Source organism: Trypanosoma cruzi, genomic scaffold (assembly GCF_000209065.1).
Source record: "Trypanosoma cruzi strain CL Brener 1047053517179 genomic scaffold, whole genome shotgun sequence".
In the NCBI taxonomy this organism is placed as follows: domain Eukaryota; phylum Euglenozoa; class Kinetoplastea; order Trypanosomatida; family Trypanosomatidae; genus Trypanosoma; species Trypanosoma cruzi.
Window position 1 is genome coordinate 9,315 of NW_001849351.1, and position 20,989 is coordinate 30,303.

The following is a 20,989-nucleotide window of genomic DNA, read 5'->3' on the forward strand; positions in this document are numbered from 1 at the left end:
AGAGTCAAAGCAAAGAGGAGAGACAAGTCACAGAGCCACGCACCGTCCCATCCAGCGACGAGAGTCACACAGCCACAACAATTGGGTGGGCACGGTTCAACAACAATCAAAATAAAAGAAGAGCGCTCCTCGCCGTGCACCGTTCCTCACGCTCCCACTGGCACTGTTACTGTTGTTCCCTCTTCTCAGGCCCTCACAGGCACGCCACGCTCACTTCAACACGTGCCCCTCCCAGCACAGGCCTCGGGTTCGTCATGCACTCCCGCTGCGCCGCAACGTCCGCCACCTCCTCCCCAGTCAAACAGCTCCGTGTACTCCACGTCCCACACAATCGCCGGCAAGCCACGGCCGCGCAAAACACACACAGCGCAACAACGTCGTGCCGCCTCTCCTCCACAATCATGAGCGCAACGCCCAACAAGTACTGGCGCACGTGCTCCATGCGCTGCAAACACATGCCGATCAGGTTGGCCGTCATGCACTGCATCTTGTCGTCCTAATTGTGCTTGGAGCAGGCCTTCCACATCTTCTCAATCCATAGCCTGGTGCTGTGAAAGGCTGCCGAAAGGTGCCACTTGTGTGGAGGACCTCAGTGTGCGGAAACAACGGCCACACTTCCTCACACATCTCCGCTCCCTTCGCTGTCCCACACACACAAAAGGACGGTGTCATGGGGAGAGAGGCCCGCCGCACAGCGCATGCACGAAGGCGCACGCAAAAGCAACGCCATCCACACCGCACCGCGAGATGGAGCCATGCTCACAGCACAAACACTGCGGCAGCGAGAGGGACGGGACGGACACAAATCCACGGCGCTGTCCTTTACTTCTCTCTTCCCCGACGGATTGGCACCCACACTCACAGTGAGGCACGGCGCACACCATCCGCTCCCCTCCGAGTGCGCTCAGCAGGCCGTCGCCCAGTCGCCCTCGTGCCATCGCAATGGGGAACACAAACAATCGTCGTCGCGGACCGTCGACGCCTCTAGGAGGAAAGAAGGCAGAAGAAATGGAAAATGTCAGAAGCACAATCAGCAGAGGGACACACCCAACGAAACAAGAAGAAACAAAGTAACAGTCAAAACGGCGGAGACAAAAACATATCCGCAGGGAATTACCAAAAATGAAAAAGAATGAAACAAACAAAAAAACAAAGTGTGGGACCCCTGCAGGACTCATGGAAAAAAAAAATGATTCGGCAGGACTTTCATGTGCCATGCAGCTAAAGACGATTGGGTGCTTGCACATATTACCTGCACAAACGAAAAACGTAATAATAAAAAAGATCGCATTATTCCACCAGCCCACACAACATCCCTCACATTTCATGCGGCATCCCGCCTGTTCCTCCAATCCCCCTTTCGTGCAGTCCGTGGGACGCACAGCCGCAGGGCCGGCACCGCGTGTGGTCAAAAGCAAAAGCAAAAAAAAAGAAAAAAGAAAGGAAACACATATAAAGTACGAGCCGTCCCCGCAAGGAAATGCACGACTAATCCCAATCACCGCACAGCAGCGCAGATAAGGGCGGTGACGAGCAGCAGAGACGTGCGCACCCACACAGTGGCGGCGTCGCTGCTGTCCGCACCGCCGGGATCCCGCACCCCAGTGGCGGTGCCTCCAGATGGAGAAGAGGGCGTCTGACTGGAAGCTTCGGGTGCCGATGCCACGTGTTCGCTTAGACTTGGATAAGAGCCGCCTTCGTTTGTGTGCTCAGGCGACTTCTGCGGCGCCTCAGCTGCCCCCCCCGGCGGACTGCCGACGCCGCTCTGTGCCTGGCCAACAACCGCCGCTGTCGGTGCAGCCGCCGAACTGCAGTTTTTTACATTCTCGCTCAAAAAAATCCCTATCCCGGTCCGAGCACCACTCGGTCCACCGTCAGGGGCGCACAGGCTGGGATTTCCCGCATCTTTGTAGACGTACCCAGCGGCAATGCACACCAGTGCACACTCATCCTCTCCTCCTCCACCTTCTGCAGGCTTATTAGCACACTCTCTCCAACCCGTCTCGTTGGGAAGACGTCAAATCAACTTACCGTCAGTCCTCGAACAAGAAACATCCACAATCATAAGGGTTTTTTTCGGCACAGGAGTCCCGCAGACGGACAAGCAGCAGCAGCAGCACAAGAGCACAAGGACCAGCTGATCACACACCACGCGGCGCCGCACAGTTACCATCATCATCATTCGTCGTAGAGTCGCTCGACTTTGTGAGAAAATCTACACAGTGAGGCAAGGACAACAACAACAACAAGAGGGAGAGAGGAATACATGTGCCGCACTACAGGGAGACACACACACACACGGCTGTGAAGCAGCACCCAGCACCCCACACGCACCCAAAAGGGGAAGGAGTAGAAAAGTGTAGCCCCCAGGCTCCGGTGGATGTGGCTACAGTTCCGGGAACCGGGAAGGGGAGCGCATTCCTCATGGAGGGCACGCACCCACAATGAGTTGCCGAGCCCGCAGGAGATATGCAAGCAGGAATGACGGTGGGTGGGCGTTCGGTATGCGGTGTGTCTCACGGGAAAAAGAAAGCAATGCAAGGGACAAATCAAAATCCCTGCATTTTCCCATAAGCGGAGTCACATTTCGTTGTCGGCCAGGCAAATGACATCGGATGCCCCGCTCAGCCGCATCCGCCAGACGCCCCGCAGCCCACGTCCATCGCGGAGTGAGCACGCAGCTCCTCAGGCTTCCCTCACCGGCACTGTCGCGCCAGCGCACACATGTGAGTGACGCGCAAGGGCCCCACGAGCACAACGGTGAGTCCATGCGCCGCAGTTCCCAGAACAAACTGGGGCACCTCGCTTCCTGCCCTTCGCGGCGGAGCCACTCCCGCACACACCGCCACATCCGCCACACCGCCGCGAATCACAGTCCTCCCACAAGACTCTCGCAAATGCACAGCACGCACGCACCCTCTCCTTCGAGCAATCAAAAAGAACGCACAATCCCAAACGTCTGTGAAGAAAAAACAAAATATGACAGCACTGTCACGACAACAAACTGAAGTGACGACAACGAGGTGCGGCCGCAGCAGCCCGTCCCCTCTTTCCCCAACGCGTGGCTCCCCTCTCTCCTTCCCTCGCTTCTTACCCCATAGCCGCCATGAAGAAATCCTTCGCGGATCGCCTGCCGGAATTCGCCGGCACCCACGATTGAAGGCAATGGACAACGTGACGGCGGAGCCGCCTGTGCACTCGTGTGCCGCGCAAGCGCGTCACTCGCCATAAGGCTCCATCAGCACCCCCCGCGCCACCGTCCGCCTGTGCCGCCCTCGCCGCCTCGTCACACCAGCGATGCAAGGCACCCTCCTGGAGAAGATGCTCCCGCAGTAGCGCGCCAACGCTGCCGTCAGCCTGCCGCACCGCGCGGGCATCCTCGTCCTTCACACAGCACCGCAACTCGCTGAACGCGACGTGAACCTCCAGATCTCTAGTCTCAGCGCAGTCCCTTAGCGTGTGGAGGAAGCAGCGCAGCCCCACATTTTCATCCGCAAAGCAATGCCACTTGCCGCGCCAAAGCCACGCCAATAAAAGACGATTACACGCGAGTGGGTAGCGCTCCGCAATCGTCTACTGCGGGCGCGCAAAGAACACGGAGCAGAGCAGCTCCACCGACGACCCGGCGTGACGCGTTGCCATGAACTCCTGCAGCACCTGCTGCGCCAGCGCTTCCTCCGTCATGGTTGGTCCGTCCGCGGGGGCGGCGTCAAAAGGGAACCGCGCCGGCGTTACACTATCGCGACTGGAAAATGCGGTTTGCCACAGTAAGAAACTCCACGCCACCTACCAAAAAAGAAAAAGACCAATGGGGAAAAGGAAGGGATGGTCACACAGGAGGGAGGGAGAAAAAGCAATGCGCAGGGCACACCCACGGCCGCAACGAGAGGAGCGGGGCGCATCCACGTCCACGGCACTGTCCTTTACTTCTCTTCCTCGACGGAATAGCACTGCGGCTCACAGCAGGCCTTGGCGGGTGGCGCCCCACACTCACAAATGGAGCACGGCGCACACCATCAGCTCTTCTCCGAGTGCACTCAGCAGGCCGGCGCCCAGTCGCCCTCGTGCCATCGCAATGGGGAACACAAACAATCGTCGTCGCGGACCATCGACGCCTCTAGCAGGAAAGAAGGCAGAAGAAATGGAAAATGTCAGAAGCACAATCAGCAGAGGGACACACCCAACGAAACAAGAAGAAACAAAGTAACAGTCAAAACGGCGGAGACAAAAACATATCCGCAGGGAATTACCGAAAAATGAAAAAAATGAAACAAACAAACAAACAAAATGTGGGTCCCCTGCAGGACTCATGGAAAAAAAAAAGAAAAATGATTCGGCAGGACTTTCATGTGCCATGCAGCTAAAGACGATTGGGTGCTTGCACATATTACCTGCACAAACGAAAAACGTAATAATAAAAAAGATCGTATTATTCCAGCAGCCCACACAACATCCCTCACATTTCGTGCGGCATCCCGCCTGTTCCTCCAATCCCCCTTTCGTGCAGTCCGTGGGACGCACAGCCGCAGGGCCGGCACCGCGTGCGGGCAACAAAAAAGAAGAAAAACAGTAGGAAAAACACTTCGCTCATTACAGTTTGCAGCAAACATACATTACGTAAAGGAAAAACAACAGTACTTACTGCTCCAGCTGAACTACAGTGAAAAAAGACATTTAAAAGTAAAGAAATTGAAGAAATAGAAGTAAAAAAAAGGCGGGCAATTCGGCATGTATTCTAGGTGAGGAGCCGCGGATCCACACTCTGTGGCTCAGAAGGCTGTCACCACCCAAACACAATCCCATTAGAGGCAGCAACGCACAAGACACGCACGCACGCACGGTGTTGTTGCCGCCTAAATCACGCGGTGTCAATTTCACGTCGTTGGGAGAGGCGAGGCGGTCGTCGGGACTCACGCCGCTCCACACCCTGCAAGGTGACTATTTGTAGTGGGGATTCGTGCCCAGGGGCGTTGTGCCCATTCATTTCTCTTCCGTAATATTCCCAGCAACGTGCTCCCTGACGCTGTCGACTACTCGAATCTTCTCGGGCGGTGTCGGAGCCGCTTCTCTCGTCGGAGCGGGGACCCTTTCCCTGAGTGCACGCATCGCAGTGGAGTTCAGTGGGCGGCTGCACAGAAAGACGTTCGTCACCGTCAAACGAGATTCGTGCCCACCGCACGCCCCAAAGAAAAACCTCAGTACCTCGGGTGGCCTCTCGCCTGCTAACGGCACCTCTTCCTCCCCCAGCGACCGACCATCAGTGTGCACAGAAGCCTTGTTGCCTTGCAGCATGAGTGTCACTTGGTGTTCTTTCCTCGGCTCCCAAGTGCTGTTCCGTGTTGTTGTCTTGCCTTTGAACATTGTCTCCCACTTATTATTATGGCTGCACGACAGTCCCACGGTATGATTGGACGCAGTGTGCGCCAGCACCGCAGTCAGTGGAGGAGTGTTCCCACTCGGAGCCCCTTCGATGGTCACCGACGCCACAAGTGTGGAGTCGTGGCTCAAGAATACATGACGCACTTCATCACCCCGAGTGTTCACAGGCCATATTGCCCTGGACTCAAGTCCCGTCAATTGTAACCCATCGTTGTCCTTCGCTGCATTCCTTCACCGTTGCATGCAGGCAAAGGTACTCGTCGTTCCACGTGTCACCGATAGCCGCATCGAAAAAAACTGCCACCAGACCCGCCGCGGGTATTGACAATCTAGAGAAGAAAATGTCCTTTTGCGCCCAAGTACTGAGGACGGACTTGATTGCACTCAGTTCCACCGTCGGGCGGGAAAGTGAGATGACGCGGCCCTCACCGTTGCCCCTCCGTCGTAAAAGATGCAAACTGCCATCCGAGTGCAGCAGGGTCCTGGCGAGCATCCAACCCGCAGCATTGTCCACGGCAACCGGTCCAACGGAAAATGTGCGGTTGTTGTCCATGACCCAAAGGCAGAGCGCAGTGGCCCTTTTCTCCCCCGAGGCGTGCCCTCTGACTGTACGGCATGATCTTCCTTTCCTCAATGGTCGCGGCGATGAGGGCATCCACACGCAGGCTTTCCTTCTGGGAGACTCCTGATCGTGCATTGACCCACACGGCTGAGATTGCCCCGAGTGCCTCCGTCCACGCTGTTCCCATGTCACGCGACTCGTACACCCTCTGGCCATTCTCGCAGTCAACAATCATGAGAAGTGATCCCTCCCATCCGGTGACGCGGGGGTTAAGGCATTCCGCAGAGGAAATGTCCTCAGAGAGCGCCCAGGCACTGCCGCTGTCCGTCGAGTAAATGATCATGGAGCAAACGTCTTCTGCCTCATTCACCGCCATCAGAGGAAACACAAGCGTGCCATCCTCCATCACAACACCTGCGCCACCAGAAGCAATGAACTCCGTCCATTTCCCCTTGTGGGAAGCAGAAGAGATCCGTTTCGGGAGTGGTTTGGGGTCGCCCCATTTGATCCACTCTGCCTGCCACCCGTGGGGTTCGTGACATCACCCACAACCAGTTTCGGCTCCAAGCCGCCCTCTCTCCAACACATACCTTCGTAGGACACATCAGAGCCTCCCGCAGGATGAAACACTCCGTGGCCCTTCGTGATTGTTGTGGGGCGGAGCACTACACCCAAACTCTCCTCTCCATCCGCTGCTCCAGGCACAGTGTGTGCCCTCCATGCATCCTTTTTTACCTCACCAACAACAGTGGACCAATTCCACGCAGAGTCAATGCACCCCGCAACCACATCAGAAGAAAAGAGCTTACTTAATTGACCACCTTGATATTCGGCATCCATGTGACCCTCGACGAAAGCAGCAATTACTCCACCAGCACTGGCAGGAGAGGGTGAGGCAAACGAATCCCTCGTCGTAACTGGAACAATCCCATCCTTCGGCTGCACCAGCGTCGTCTGCAGCACAAATAGATCGACTCCGTGCAGTAACTCAACATTTATTGAACCACTCATCCCATCATCAATGGGATCCCCCTTTGGCTCGGTGACAGGCGTGGCCTTCTTTCGGGTGGTGTCCGAGCCATTATTCTGTTTCAAACAAAGGCAAACTCAGGCCTCGTCTCGGACGTGTTGGTCGCCGTGCTGGATGCGGGACTCTGGTCGACGGTGTTGGGTCCGTCAGCCGCAGCAGACTGTCGCCAATCCTCGTACTGACGTGACGGCTCAGCATTCACTTGCGGCGCAGTTGTCCCACAGGATTTTGTGTCATTCTTCCCTTCACGGGGTGGCGGTGTGTGACGGATGCCCGTCCGGTCAGCATCGCTGCTCCGTGCAGGCGGATGGATGGTTCCATCGGGAGAAAATTGACCCCGCCACAATTCATAAAGGCCGGCGTATTTATTTGTCGTCACATTCATCGTGAAGGCAACGGTGGCCCCTTCCTCTTTCACTGCACAGCTGGCAGCACAGTTGCTACATGTGTGCACCGCACTGGCCACACGGTACACAGCACCCAGCTCACCATTCCTGCCATGCATGCGCAAATCAAAGCCACTGAACGTATAATTCTCACGCTGAGTCTCAGCACTCGCAGCAGAACGCTTTTTCCACGCCCACACACCCACGCACACGCGATAGCTCAGGCTGCCGTCACTCGGAGCACACGACACATCCACCGCGCGCATCACACCCGCAGGAAAAGAGACTCGGGCTCCCAGTCGCCGTCACACACACGGAACTGCAGCAGTAGAAGCACAAGAGCGAAAGGACAGACACGGTGCCGCACCGCCACAATCGTCATCATCGCAGTCATCATCACCATCACCCGTAGTGGAGTCGCTGGTGTCAGTGAGCAGATCCGTGAGACAGAAGAAAAAGGAATGGAACGGGAGGGAGAGTGACGGAGTGCAGTGGATACAGCGAGTGAGAGCAGACAGCATGAGGAGAGGGCAGCAGGCCCAGCCGCACAGTTCACACACCACGAGACGGCATCCACGCAAGGAAGGCACACAACGCCAGCAGCCACCCACCATGCAGGAGGAGAAGACATCCACCACCATCTCCCCAAGCTCATCGCTACAGCCCCAGGGAAATGGCAAAAAACACCGCGGCCACCACACTACGCACACGCGCAAGCAAACCCTCATCCATCCATCACGCGGCAACAAAATTTCCTGCCATCCCGCCCTCAATGGGACACGGAGCCCAACTCAACGCAGTCACACGCGGTGTACCACACCTGCAGGAAAATAGACTCGGGCTGCGCGCTCCCTCTCCTCCCTTCTCCTCATGGCCACGGAAGAAGACAACGGTCGCCACACGCAACTGCCAGCATGCACTGCAAAAGGAGCATTCATATCCACTGCAATGTGCATCCTGTGTGTGGTTGTGTGTGCCTGCTGAAACACAAGGCAAAGAAGTAGAAAAGAGGAGCAGAGTATGTGGAGAGACGCACAACAATGTGCAGCAGAGACGCATGGCGGAAACAACAGGAAGAAGACCGTCCAAACTCATGACTGCACCGCAGCCCAAGCAGCGGCAATTCACACAAGATGCATTTTTAAAAAGACGTTCCTCGTCGTCCTATATAAACCCCATCACACGAAATAATTATAAAAGAAATCGTCCATTACTGTTCCACAAATCTGAAAATAAGAAAAAAACGTCCATAGTGACTGCCCCAAAAGCAAAAAAGAGGGATGAGGGTAAAATAAAAAATAGAAATAAAAAACTTAAAAACACACGACAACGCAAACAGGGGGAAAAGTGAATAAAAGTTGAGAACAGAAATTCACTGCCAGGTGTGTGTGTCGGTGCAGGGGAGGTCGCATGTGTCCCACGCGGCAGCCAGTCACTCCTCAAAGAGCCGCAAACCCCACAGTCCCAACAGTAGAAGCAGCAATGGCAGCAGTCCGCTCTCACGCACAGCGCCGCCATCACCATGTGCCCCACCGTCACGAGCGGTACCTTCACCCGGTGCTCCTTCCGCCACTGTTTTTAGATCTGTCAGCTTTGGAATAGAAATTTTGTTTGCGTTGAGGACGCCGATCTCTGCATCATCCAACGGACGGCTGTACAGCAGGACGTTTGTCACGGTCACAGACACTTCACCTTGACTCCCTGCGCTGCCTGTGCTGCCTCCGATGTAGAAGTGTGAGATGCCTTTCGGTTCCGCATTTCCAAATGCACACGGTTCATTCCCCACCCACACGCTGACCGTCAACGTACACGGAGCCCTGGTTGCCGTTCTGTAGCACAATGGCCACCTGGTGTGCTGCCTCCGGCTCCCAAGTGCTGCTGTGCTCCCTGTTCGTTTCGGTAGCGCAAAACAATTTCCACTTCTTTTCGCTGTTGTACGACAACTCCATAAGTTTGGATCCTCCTTCAGTGCCCAGACGCACACCCAAAAAAGGAGTGGAGTTATCTTCCTCCTTCGGTGCCTTGTCAGTGGACACCGTCGCCACAAGAGTGAACTTGTGGTTCGCAAAGTGGTACGGCTGTTTCTCCCCCTGCCTGCCAACGGGCCACTCCGCACGCGCTCCCTGAAACGTCGCACCTTCGGCATACCCTGTTGCCACTCCTTTCGTCCCTTTCATCACCGTGGCGTTCACGCCGAGGTACTCGTCCCTCCATGTGTCATTAGAGAAGCTGCCGGACAAAATGCCAACCAGCCCATCCGCAATCTTAACAGCGCTGCAGGCATTGTCAGTTAAGGCACTCTTCGCAGCACTTGAAGTGGGGCACAGCTGGGAGACATGTTCGTCCACCTTCTTCCAGGTCGCAGGCACCTCCTTCACCCGCTCCAGCTGCTCAGTCAAACGCACAGACAAAAGGCTGTGTGGTGTTTCGTCAAGGCCCTTCTTCTCGCGCAGTGCAATCAACCTATCCTCATTATTATTATCTTCACCTCCAGCACTTTTGTACGGCAGGGAGCTGGCGGCAACTTCGTCTTCGTCCTTCTCGGACACCGGCCCAATATCAACAATGCGCGTATTGTCCGTCAGCCAAAGATGGAGTCCACTCTTCTCCTTCTTTTCGCCGCCTTTCTCCTTAGAATGCACCGGCAGAGTAACGAGCATCACTTTTTTGTTGGCATCTCCATTTTCAAAAGTCGCTGTAGTGCACCCGCTCGCAACACTTTTCGTCTGTTCCTCGTATTTGTTGCCCCACACGCGCGAGAGTGTCCCGAGTGCCTCCGTCCACGAATCTCCCCTGTCACCGGACTCGTACACCCTGCGGCGGCCATCAGCACACGCAGTCATCATCATGAGTTTGTCCTTCTCCCACCCCACGACGGAGGGAACACCGCAGCCACCGTCAGACATCCCCTTCGACAGCGTCCAACCAGAATCATCCAAGGAGTATATGAACAGTGAGACGGTCTTTCCACCCTTTTCTGATTCACCCTTCTTCGTCGTGCCTTCCACTGGCAGCACAAGCGTTCCGTCATCCGTCTGAACGCCCGATCCACCGCCTGCAACCAGCTGCATCAAGGAATCCCGTTCGGCCTCAGGGAAAGTGCCGGCCAGTCGCTGGTTCTTATTCCACCGGATTTTTTTATTACTGCCACTTTCTTCAGAACTGACTTCCCCCTCCACCAGCAAAAGTACCCAGTCACCTGCACCCCTCTCCTGCGGATTAGTAGCAGCTGTCCGGCTGTATTTTCCAGCAAGCATGTAAATATCGCTTCCATTCACAACTGTTCTTGGTCGGCTCACATCTACTTTCTTACTGTGTGGGGACGTGCCTTCCTCCAGTACTTGTGTATACTTTTTGGCCTCATTCATTACTTCCACCGGTGCGCTATCCCTTGTTTCCGTGAGAAGTTGGGACGCAATGCCAGTAAAGATATTAGATGCTTCACCTCTTTCCTTGCACTGCGCCTAGGCGACCGCAAACACGTCGGTCCCCACTTTCAGGATGCTGGGAACGCCCAACGAGTCCACAGTTTCCTTGTCATCAGTGACGCCCCTCCATGCAAAATTTGGATCCGCCACTGAATCGCTGTCCTCCACAGCGGCTGCAGCTCCACAGGTGGCGCAGCAAACCATCACGAAAAGAAGGAGAAGCACGGCGGAATTAAACACATGCCGGGACATGTTGGGCCTCTGCTTCCCACTCTCTCTTCCTTTCCTCCCCCTTCCGCTGGATCCGGTCACGCGGCGACGGTTGTGTGTGCGGGGTGCCATCACTGCAGCAGCACGTGGGAGCGTACAAATATGTGTGTGTGCTGTTGGTCCTTCAGAGCCCTCGAATCTCACAGTAGCGATTCGCACTTGATGTCTTACCTTCCTAGCGTGTGCTTTCAAGAGGTGGAGGGGACAGCAGCAGCGGCAATACATCAGACACGTTCGTGGAGACCAGACCAGAGCACCCACGCAGAGGGCGGGACACAAGACAATCCGGAAGGAACAGCACAGAGGAGCATCGCCCGCACCAGCCCTCACACACACACAGGCACCATCGCAGTGCTGTCAGTCCGCGGGTAAGAGGATTCGGCCCTCCACACAGCAAACGCACACACCGCCACCGCCTCCAGTTCAATCCCACGGCCAACGGAACACGGCCACAGCCCGCTGCCAACACACTACGCACACCGAGCAAGCAATCACCCAAAGAGACACACGCGGAGGCGATCCTCATCCATCCATGACGCGGCACAAAATTTCCAGCCATTCCACTCACACCGAAAGGATGCGGCACTCCACAGCAGTCGCAGCCCACCGCGTGCATCACACCCGCAGGAAGAGTGACTCGCGGTGCGCGCTCCCTCTCTCCTCCTTCCCTTCATGCCCACGGAGGAAGCAGCAGCCACACGCAACCGCCAGCAACCGCTACAAAAGAAGCATCCAAATCCACTGCCATGTGCATCTTGTGCGTGCATGTGGTTGTGTGTGCCTGCAGACACACGAGGCAAAGAAGTAAAAACAGGGGCAGAGCATGTGAAGGAACACACAAACAAAAACAGCACTGCAGAGGTGTATGGCAGAAATAAAGAGAAAAAGGCTGCTCAAGCTCATGATATTGCACTGCAGACAAAGCAGCGGCAATTCATAAAAAATTTATTAAAAATAAAAAAAAATTCATCTTCACCCTTCCACCCCTCACACTTTGAAAAGAAGAAAAAAAAAAAAAATGGAAAAAAAAAAGAAAAAAATGAAAAAAAAAAAAAGAAAAAAATGAAAAAATTTCGTCCTCTATTACGGCTACACACAAAAATAATAAAAAAGAAAAAAAAAACCACCATGTTGCTCCAGAAATTGTTTGCATATATTTTGCCCGCAAAAGAAAATTAAAAAGATGGTTGCGTGTGCTTCAACCGTCTGACCCTCCACGTGTCCGCACATCGTTTATATTTCACGGGGTCGTCTGCGTGTTGCTGCTCCCCTCGGCCCTCCCATCGGCGCGTGAGTGCGGCCCGCAGAGCACAGTCACTCGTGTGTGTGGGGACTGAGAGAAGCACGCAGACATGACGGCAGTCGCGTCACTCCATCGGGAGAGTGAGCGCAGCAAAAGAAAAAGAAATCATCGGAGGGGAGAGAAATGCTCACGAGGCCGACACCGAAGGGTGCGCCACCGCATGAAATAAACACGCAAAGAAAAAAAAATCCTTAAAGAAAAACACGGCGGCAGGGTGTGGCTGTGCGTGTGGCGCTGCGGGTGTCTGCCAGCCCTGGCCGCAAAGAAAACAAAACAAGAGGGAGAGAAATGTGTGCGCCGCCCCACAGGCCCTCGTCGCACGCCCACACGTCACGGCTCCCTCAGCGCGCCGTTCGTCGCGGCCCCTCCTCATGCGTGCAGCAGGCGAGGCGCACAGGGCCGTCGTCGTGAGCGTGTCGGTGGGTGTGCGAGTGGAGCAGTTGGGCGGCAAACACACGGCACCCCTCGCAGGAAGAGTGCAGCAACAAACAATTTAAAAGAGTAGAAAAGAAAAAAACGTCCATAGTGATTGTCCTAAAGCAACAAGCAAGATGAGGGAAATGATTAAAGAAAAAAAAAGAAAAAGAAAGTGGAATTTAAAAAACTCATTGAGTAATGCTGGGGTGCCGCTCAGCTGTTGCTCCACAGAATTTCGCAAATTTGCTCTCCCCAATTCATTCAGCAGAGAGCCGCGGTGCCCCACAGCCCCAGAAGCAGCAACAACACCCGAGACACACACACATGCACTGTGCTCTCAGCAATTAGATACATGCCCGCCAACTCGCTGTAATGCCCGTTCTCAAGCAAAATTTCAGTGTCCGAGGGTGTTGTTGCGTTGGACTCCGACGGGATCGCGGTTTCCCCAGGCGTGGTGTTTGTGTTGCCCGGTGCGGTTTCGACTGTCTGTGGCACCTCATTGCCGTTTTCAGAAGAAACTTCGGCTCCTTTAGTCCGAAAGACGTCGTCAGTGTTCCCCGCGGATGTTGTTTCGGCGTCACTCTCTGAAGGAGTGAGGCTGCTGTCTGAGCCCATTGTTCTCTCGGAATTTCCGTCCCCCGCCTCGAGGCTGAGGCTTTGCTCCGCGCCGGTATTTCCGGTTCCAGTGGACCGCACGTCGTTGTTTTCATTGGAAAGCTCAACTTTTTGTTGCAATTGGTGCTCGCCGTCAGCTGGTGCAGTGACCGTTTCCATACTCAACGACGCAGTCAGTGGAGACGTTGTTCCGTCACTCATGTCATTTGCTTCTTCCTCCTCCTCTGGCTGTGGTGTATCATTACTTTCAGAGGGTCCTTTAACATCAGCGACCTCCGTTAATTCCTCTGGCTGTGGGTCTTGTGTCTGCACCCCCGAATCCCGTTGCATCGATCCATTGTCTTCATTCGGCGTGGATTGCTGAAACGTTTCGCCTTCGGAAAGCTGGGTATTGTCCTCTTGATGAGAAGCCCCTGCGCTCTCTGCTGCAGTGGCGGATTCAGGAACAGATGATCCCGCGTCAACCTTGGAAGAGGACGGTGCAGGCACCACAACATCGGCGCTTTCTTCCTCTTCTTCATCAGTATCATCCTCAGTGAATTCCTCATAGCTGACGCTTTCTTCACTCCATGACTCGGAAGCAACCGAGTCGTCTGTGCTGGACACCTGTTCTGTGGACTGTTCCTCAGCACCCAGTGATGGAATAGTGACTTTGCTGGCATGGAGTTTGCGCAGATCGTTTCCGAACAGTTCCTCGTTGTACAGCATGACGTTAGTCACCGTCACATGACCGCCCGTTGCACTTTGGTACTTACTGTCCCCACCGATGTAGAAGTGTGAGATCCTGCGTGAGTTGAACAGGTTTTCATCATATCTCATATTGTGGATTTCATCCTTATCCACAACTACAGTCCATTTATCATAATTCATTTTCAGTACCACCTGATACGTCTTGTTTGTTTCCCATTTAACAATATCAAAATCCTCCGCTTCATCAAAATCCTCCAGATCACCAGCATCCTCCGGATCACCAGCATCCTCCGCTATGGCCAGCCACGTCTTGTCATGGGTGTACGACAGACCAAAAAGGACCGTGCCTTTGGTGTCATTCATCCTCACGCCAATCAAAGGAACGGGGCTTCTGTCACTTTGCGGCACCTCGTGGATGGACACCGTCGCCACAAGAGTGAACTTGTTGTTCGCAAAGTAGTACGGCACAGTCTGCCCCATGTCGCCAACAGGCCACACCGCACCTGCTCCGGACCCTTTGAACGTCCATCCATTGAGAACCCTTTTCTCCCCATTCGTCACTGTTGCATTCACGCCGAGGTACTCGTCCTTCCATGTGTTATCAGAGAAGTTACCAGACAAGAAGCCAACAAGCCCATCAGTGGGAACACGACCTTTGCACATACGCTTTTTGCGCGCGTCAACGGTGCCACTTGAACCGGAACGGCATGTTTTCAAGGCGCTGTCCAAATCCTTCCATGTCTTCACCACTTCCTTTATCCGCTCCAGTTTCTCGGTCAGGCTCACGGCGACAAGATTGTATGCTCCGTCGCTCTTCTTGTTCTCGTACAGTGAAATCAACTCACTATTATTATCTTTTATCAACAGCGAGCTGGCGGCGGCGTCATCTTCTTTACGAGATACCGGCCCAACATCATACACACGTGCCTTGTCCGTCACCCAAAGATGGAGCCGACCTTTTTCATTGTCCTTCGCATACACCGGCGCAGTGATGAGCATCACCTTCTTTTCCTCAATGATTGCGGTGGTGAACCCACTCTGGACACCGTGCCCTGATCGATTGTGTGAGTTGCCCCACACGCGGGTAATTGGTTTTACGTGACCATTCCAATTGCCTCCATCCAAAATGGACTTGTGAACGTCATAGTAGCCTCCATCACAATGGGCCATCATGAAGAGTCTTTCGCCGTATTCGTCTTCCTCCCACTTCACCAGGGTTGGATCCCTGCAGCCCTTACCAGGCGTTATTTGCGGAAGCCACCATTTTTTGTCTGACGGGTCAAAACGCATAGAGAGTAAAACGCTCGTTCCATTACTGTCCTTGGCCTGCATGGGAAACACAAGCGTGCCGTCACGCATCACAACACCCGATCCTCCGCCGCCAATTAACCCGGTCAAGGAACCAGATTTTCCTCTCCCTTGAGGCTTCACCAAATGGGTATCATTCCATCTGATTTTCTTCTTCCCACCCTCACCAGAGACAGTTCCCTTCACGAGTAAAAGGCCCCGCTCATTCGTACCTTCAACCGGCGGCTTTGTACGGCTGTAGTTTCCCAGGAGCATGTAAACACTGTCCCCAAGCACAAGTGTCGTTGGTCGCAACACTTCTGTTGTACCAAAATTATTATCGGCAGTGCCCACAAGTTGCATGCAAGACAAACTTATATCCAACATAGAAATATCCATTGGGTCACCCTTTATATCCAGGTGCTTTGACACAATCCCAGCACAGATGCCGGCTCCATTCCTTTCCCCGCACTGCGCTTCAGCAACGGCAAATACATCATCACCCACTTTAACGAGGCCAGGAACGCGGAGCGAGGTGATTTCCCTGCCGTCTCCGTTAACCTCCTCCCAATTGTCAAGCTTATCCCACTTAATCCCCAGTAAAGCATCAACTGTATCCCTTAAATTACCCTCCCCAGCGTATGCAGCTCCAACGTCACAGCACATCAACACGAAAAGGAGGAGCAGCACCCCGAAATTAAACACGCGCCGGGACATGTTGGGCCTCTGCGGCTCACTCTCTCTTCCTTCCCTCCTCCTTCCGCTGGATCCGGTCACGCGGCGACGGTAGTCTGTGCGGGGTGCCTTCACAGCAGCAGCACGTGAGAGCATATAAATATGTGTGTGTGCTGTTGGTCCTTTCAGAGCCTTCGAATTTCACAGTAGCGTTTAGCGTTTGGTTGCTTGCTTTCCTAGCGTGTCTTTCAAGAGGTGGAGAAGAGTACAGAAGCAACAGCAGTACACACCAGACACGTCAGTGAGAGCAGAGCAGAACTCCTACACAGAAGGCAGCACAAGAAACAATCCGGAAGGGACAGCACGGAGAGCCATCGCCCACAGAAAACAGCAACAGCAACAACACAGCAAGTCACGGCGGAACACACGCAGAGAAAGAGAGAGAGACATGCACGCGGAATTTCATCATCCGGCGACACCATTCAAAGTCCTGCCAAAACAGTCCGCAAGTGATACGGTGATCCGTCACACGCTCCCGGTGCACCGCCGCGGCAACGACGCGGACAAAAAAGGAATTACCTGCACAAACGTGGGCGGCACCAATTCACAGCACAGTCACACGACACTCGCTCTCTCGGTCCATCCCACGTCCCGCCTCAAAAGGCCGCGGCAAGCACCAATCAATAAAATAATGAGGCGGCGGAAACAAATTCCCTGCAGGCCATTCAGGGCTCCACAGCAACGCCACCAACAGGAGCGTGCATCCCTCTGCTTGCAGCAGTGCAGGCCTCTTTGCTCCGGGCCTCTCGGGGCGTTGAGCACTACCCGACCATCTCGCGCTCACAAAACAAGCCGCACGTAGATGTCATCCATTTTCTCCGAGAATGACCTTGCCGCGATGAATCATTTGCAAATAATCCACAACACACCACCCAAAGTTTCTTTCCATTGCCACAAAAGAAAAAGACAAAAATGCATTTAAAACACAACATAAATACCACTCCGCCCTACTCACTGCGCATTGCCCCGCACACGATCGTTGTTACTCGCCCCTCCGCTCTCCTCTCATCCCATTCCTGCCTGCCAGGACGTACATCACAGTCGCAATTCCTCCCAAGAAAGACTTTACCACGTGCTGGCACGGGCCACATTTTTCCCTTGCATCCCGGTCTCCCGCCCACAGGAGGGCAAACAGGGAGATTGCGTGCATGTGCGTGTGGATGGCGATGTAAAAAACTCATGGAAATTCAAAGAAATACGGCACACAGAGCGACCCCGCCCACGGATTGGAGGTTCACTCGTACACCGCAGCAGGAAGAGCAAACGTCCTCTCGTTGCTTTTCTGGGAAGCCGATTCATTACCACCACGCCGCCTCAACAGCGTGTACCGGCGAGCGGAGGAGGTGACTGCCCAATCGCACCTCGCGTCGGAGGCGCCCACAACGTCTCCCTGTGGCCACTCGCCCTCAGCAACAAGCCGCATGGCAGAACGCAACACAATTCACCCACTCGCCAATTAAAGAAATAAAAATGCATCTCGCCGCCATAAAACGGCCATCAACATCTGTTTCACGGCAGACACCAAGTGCCAAGGGATTAATCAAGAAAAACAAGCACGCGGATGGTCTCCCACAATACATTCCAACAAAAGATATTCTCTCAAGCCTAAAATAAACACCGTAAAGTCACAGAAGCCGCCTCATCGCGCCAAAAATCGTGTGGTGCCCCTCCTCGCAATGCTCTGCTGTCCGCAGACACCGCCCTCTGTGGTGTTCCGGCAAAAGCGAAAGAAAAAACGTTCACAAACCAACAGCAAGAGAAACCTCCACACGCAACGTGTGCATCACCGTGGAGCATCGCTTCTCTCCCTGCAAGTAAAACAGGCGCCGTCAAACCATCCGCAAGGATCGCCACAAACACGCCAAATTGCGACGTACGCAACACGCTCCGCCGTGAACATCGTTTTCCCGATAGGGCAGCCCACTTCCGTCCACCGTGTCTGCCGAGCAGGACACACCAGGCCTGCCGCTGCAACGCAAAAAGGATTCAGAAATACGCAACGGATCCCGTCGCAGTCGTTGGCTCAGCCGCCGTGTTGAGGTTTGGGATGGGCGGATGGAGGAATAAAAACAAAACGGGCAAAAAGCCCCGCGGAATCCCGCATTCCGCGCAGTCCCAATGGCCAGAGGGTCCTCTGGGAACGCCTGGGAGACGCATCCGCCACACTAACACGCACCGTCACTCACGGCTCCCCAATCGAGTCCAGCGGGCCTCGTGAAGCACACGGCGCGCCTCAGTGGCATGGCGAGCAGCCTTCACGGAGAAAAGGACGCGTGGCGATGGTTCCCCTCCCCGCTTCACTTTTATTTTTTCTCCTCCTGTTTTTGGTGGCGTGTCACAGAAGGGGAGCGTACTTCATGTCCCTCAGCCCTTCTCTCGGTGCACGCACAAAAAAAAAACAGGGAGGGGAATAATAAACGAGTGAGTCAGGCGGCACGGAGAAATAAATGTGCGGGAGACAAACAAACCAAAAGAACAAAAAAAAGAGCCCGACAGATATGCACGCAGCATATCCAGCGCAAACGGGTGTCACCTTCAGTGGGTAAATTAGTAGCCAATGAGGGTGTCGATCGCCCACGGTGAGAAACAGCGTTGTGCCCACAATATTTTTGGCTTGTTTCCTGCTTCCCTCCCCTTTTATTTCTCCCTCATTCATCATCTTCATCTTTCTTACTTTCTGCCGCCCTCTCCTACCTTCGGCAACACGGCCGCGTTTGGACGCTGCGCCCTCCCCCTGTCAGGCCAAATATATGTTTGCGCTCTTTAAAACCCATGGCGTACTCGCTTAAATATCATTTGTGTAAATATAAAAAACTTTCAATAATTAAAGTAAAAAATAAAATAAAATAATAAAAACAAAAAAATTGCGACTGGCGCCAGTTCATCTTCCTTTCGTCGTGAAAGGGTGCAAAAGTGTCCTGTCGCACTCAACCTTTAGAACCCCTTGCTCCTCATCATGCCAGTGGGCCCGAATGCGTTGTATGCGTGCCTCATCCTTCACCCAAACCTCTAGGGGGACCATGCCGTTATATGGCTTCTTGTACCCGCCACTGCACGCCCTTGGACGGTTCCATTTCATCATGGCATATGTTTGGTTCGCACTCAAAGACCTGACGCGACGGTACCAGAGAGCGTCCGGCAGCTCCATTTCATTAGAGAAACGAATACTCGAGCTGCCGCGATGCACAAATTTGCCGCACAAGACATTTCGCTCCTGAAATCCAAGCAAACGGAGATGCGGGCCGTAGTCGACATCCTCCACGTAAGCTGGGTAGAAGTTCTCGTCAAAATGTCCCACCGTGCTGATCGCCAGGCGTGCCCACAAAACAGACACAAAACAACTGCTTTTGTACTACGCGCAGAAGTGCCCGTAATGCTTCGAAAACGCTTTTTCACGCTCCCTCACGGAAGCATAACGGATGCGGTCAGGCAGCAGCGCAGACGTCGACAATCGGCCATCGTCCACCGTGGAGCGCAGCACCCTCAAGCCCCGTCGCAAAACAGGACTGGACTCGCTCGGCCCATTCGCCGCTTCCGCCGCCAACTCATCCATGCGAGCGGCATCATGCCTCGTCATTTCATGCACATCGCGCAGAAGGATGGGAAGAAGATCGGGTGAAAACTTTACGTCGCTGTTTGTCACAAAAACAAAAGGCACCTCCTCGCGCGGCAGCGAGAGTGCAAGCCGTGACCCGATGTTCGCGGCAGCGCTGTACCCGATGTTTTCCGGGTGACGACTCACAACCAGGCGTCCGGACCACCCATGGACCCTCTCGAGTTCCTGCAGGCACAACGACAGCATCGCCTCCCGCCCGTTCTGCACCAAAAACAACAGCCGGATGGGCACACTGATGTTGCACATCATCCTCCGAAAGTCCATCAGATCGAGCATCAGCGGGGCCACCATCAACGGGATAACGTCCGTCCCGTTATTATTTCCCCCCAGCCGCCGTGTCGTTGGATCCACCAGAAGCCTTTCCCCGACGCAGTGGATATAGTCCGCCCTGGTCGGATCAGCACCAAACCATACGTGGGATCGTCGCCAAGTAGGGGCTCCACCCTCCCGCCACCAAAAACATCAACATGGACAACAAATTTAATGTTGGAAAAGAGATAAACCACCCTTTCAAAAAAAGCTCGTGGCTTTGGTTTTTAAAGCGCGTGTAACTCTGCGCATATCCCGTTGGAGGCAAAGCCAAGGGAGCATCTCCTGAAAGAAAGCAAAAGAAGTATAAAAGAAAAATGCGCTCAATGATGGTTCTGTGTGGATGTAAAAAAAAAAAAAAAAAAGACTCCTTCCAGCGCAATGGTCATGCACCTCCATTTGGTGAGTGAAGTGGAGGCACGGAGCACGCAGGAGTCCCAACATGACCAGAAATAAAATAAGCAACAAAAGTAAAAATGGCTAAGAATGAAAACAAAAGGAAAAAAGAGACCAATGGCACAGTAACAAATGCAGTTCCCGCCGCAGCATGCAAAGCTCTCATACATCCCGTAAAAAAAAAAAAAGGATGACGAAACACAACAGTCCAGGGTGCCATTTGTAACACCACATGATTCCATAAAGAATAAAAGTGTTCGTTGAGTCAAAATGAAATGAATTTTGGAGGGCACCCAAATCGCGGGCCAACAAGCCTGCGGCACCCACCACACATCCCACACCGCTCAGTCCCCACTCCTCTCATGTAAACTCCCCCCCCAAAAAAAAGCAGAGTCACCAGCCATCCTACATGCCCAAAAACAACAAAACATGTTTTAAACTGTCCTATCGACTCCCGCGAATAATAAAAGAGACTTCAGTTCAGCGTAAAGACGTCGCAGGCACAAAAATATAAAATGACTATTCTTAATTACAGGAAATTGTTATATCTCAGGGCGACAACCATC

General features: G+C 53.9%; 3 protein-coding genes and 2 pseudogenes across 3 annotated transcripts, besides 4 other annotated features; all 5 read right to left on the reverse strand.

Annotated features, from left to right (window-relative positions):
- Positions 1-20,989: part of a sequence feature (areas not merged during assembly with more than two copies in the genome that could not be assigned to a particular haplotype) that runs on past the window's edge.
- On the reverse strand, positions 194-487 carry Tc00.1047053511861.7 (elongation factor 1-gamma (EF-1-gamma), putative; the record flags this gene model as incomplete). The annotated part of the gene is made up of 1 exon (XM_810661.1): positions 194-487. One exon carries the CDS (start codon positions 485-487, stop codon positions 194-196), a length of 294 nt encoding a protein of 97 aa, XP_815754.1.
- On the reverse strand, positions 5,072-6,946 carry Tc00.1047053511861.14 (annotated as a pseudogene).
- Tc00.1047053511861.20 (trans-sialidase, putative) lies at positions 9,133-10,725 on the reverse strand (the record flags this gene model as incomplete). Its single annotated transcript, XM_810655.1, has 1 exon — positions 9,133-10,725. The coding sequence occupies one exon, from the start codon at positions 10,723-10,725 to the stop codon at positions 9,133-9,135; it is 1,593 nt and encodes a 530-aa protein (XP_815748.1).
- Positions 11,992-12,022: a sequence feature (AT_rich).
- Positions 12,053-12,126: a microsatellite.
- Positions 13,037-16,198, reverse strand: Tc00.1047053511861.50 (trans-sialidase, putative; the record flags this gene model as incomplete). Its single annotated transcript, XM_810656.1, has 1 exon — positions 13,037-16,198. The coding sequence occupies one exon, from the start codon at positions 16,196-16,198 to the stop codon at positions 13,037-13,039; it is 3,162 nt and encodes a 1,053-aa protein (XP_815749.1).
- Positions 18,904-18,968: a sequence feature (AT_rich).
- Positions 18,984-20,009, reverse strand: Tc00.1047053511861.60 (annotated as a pseudogene).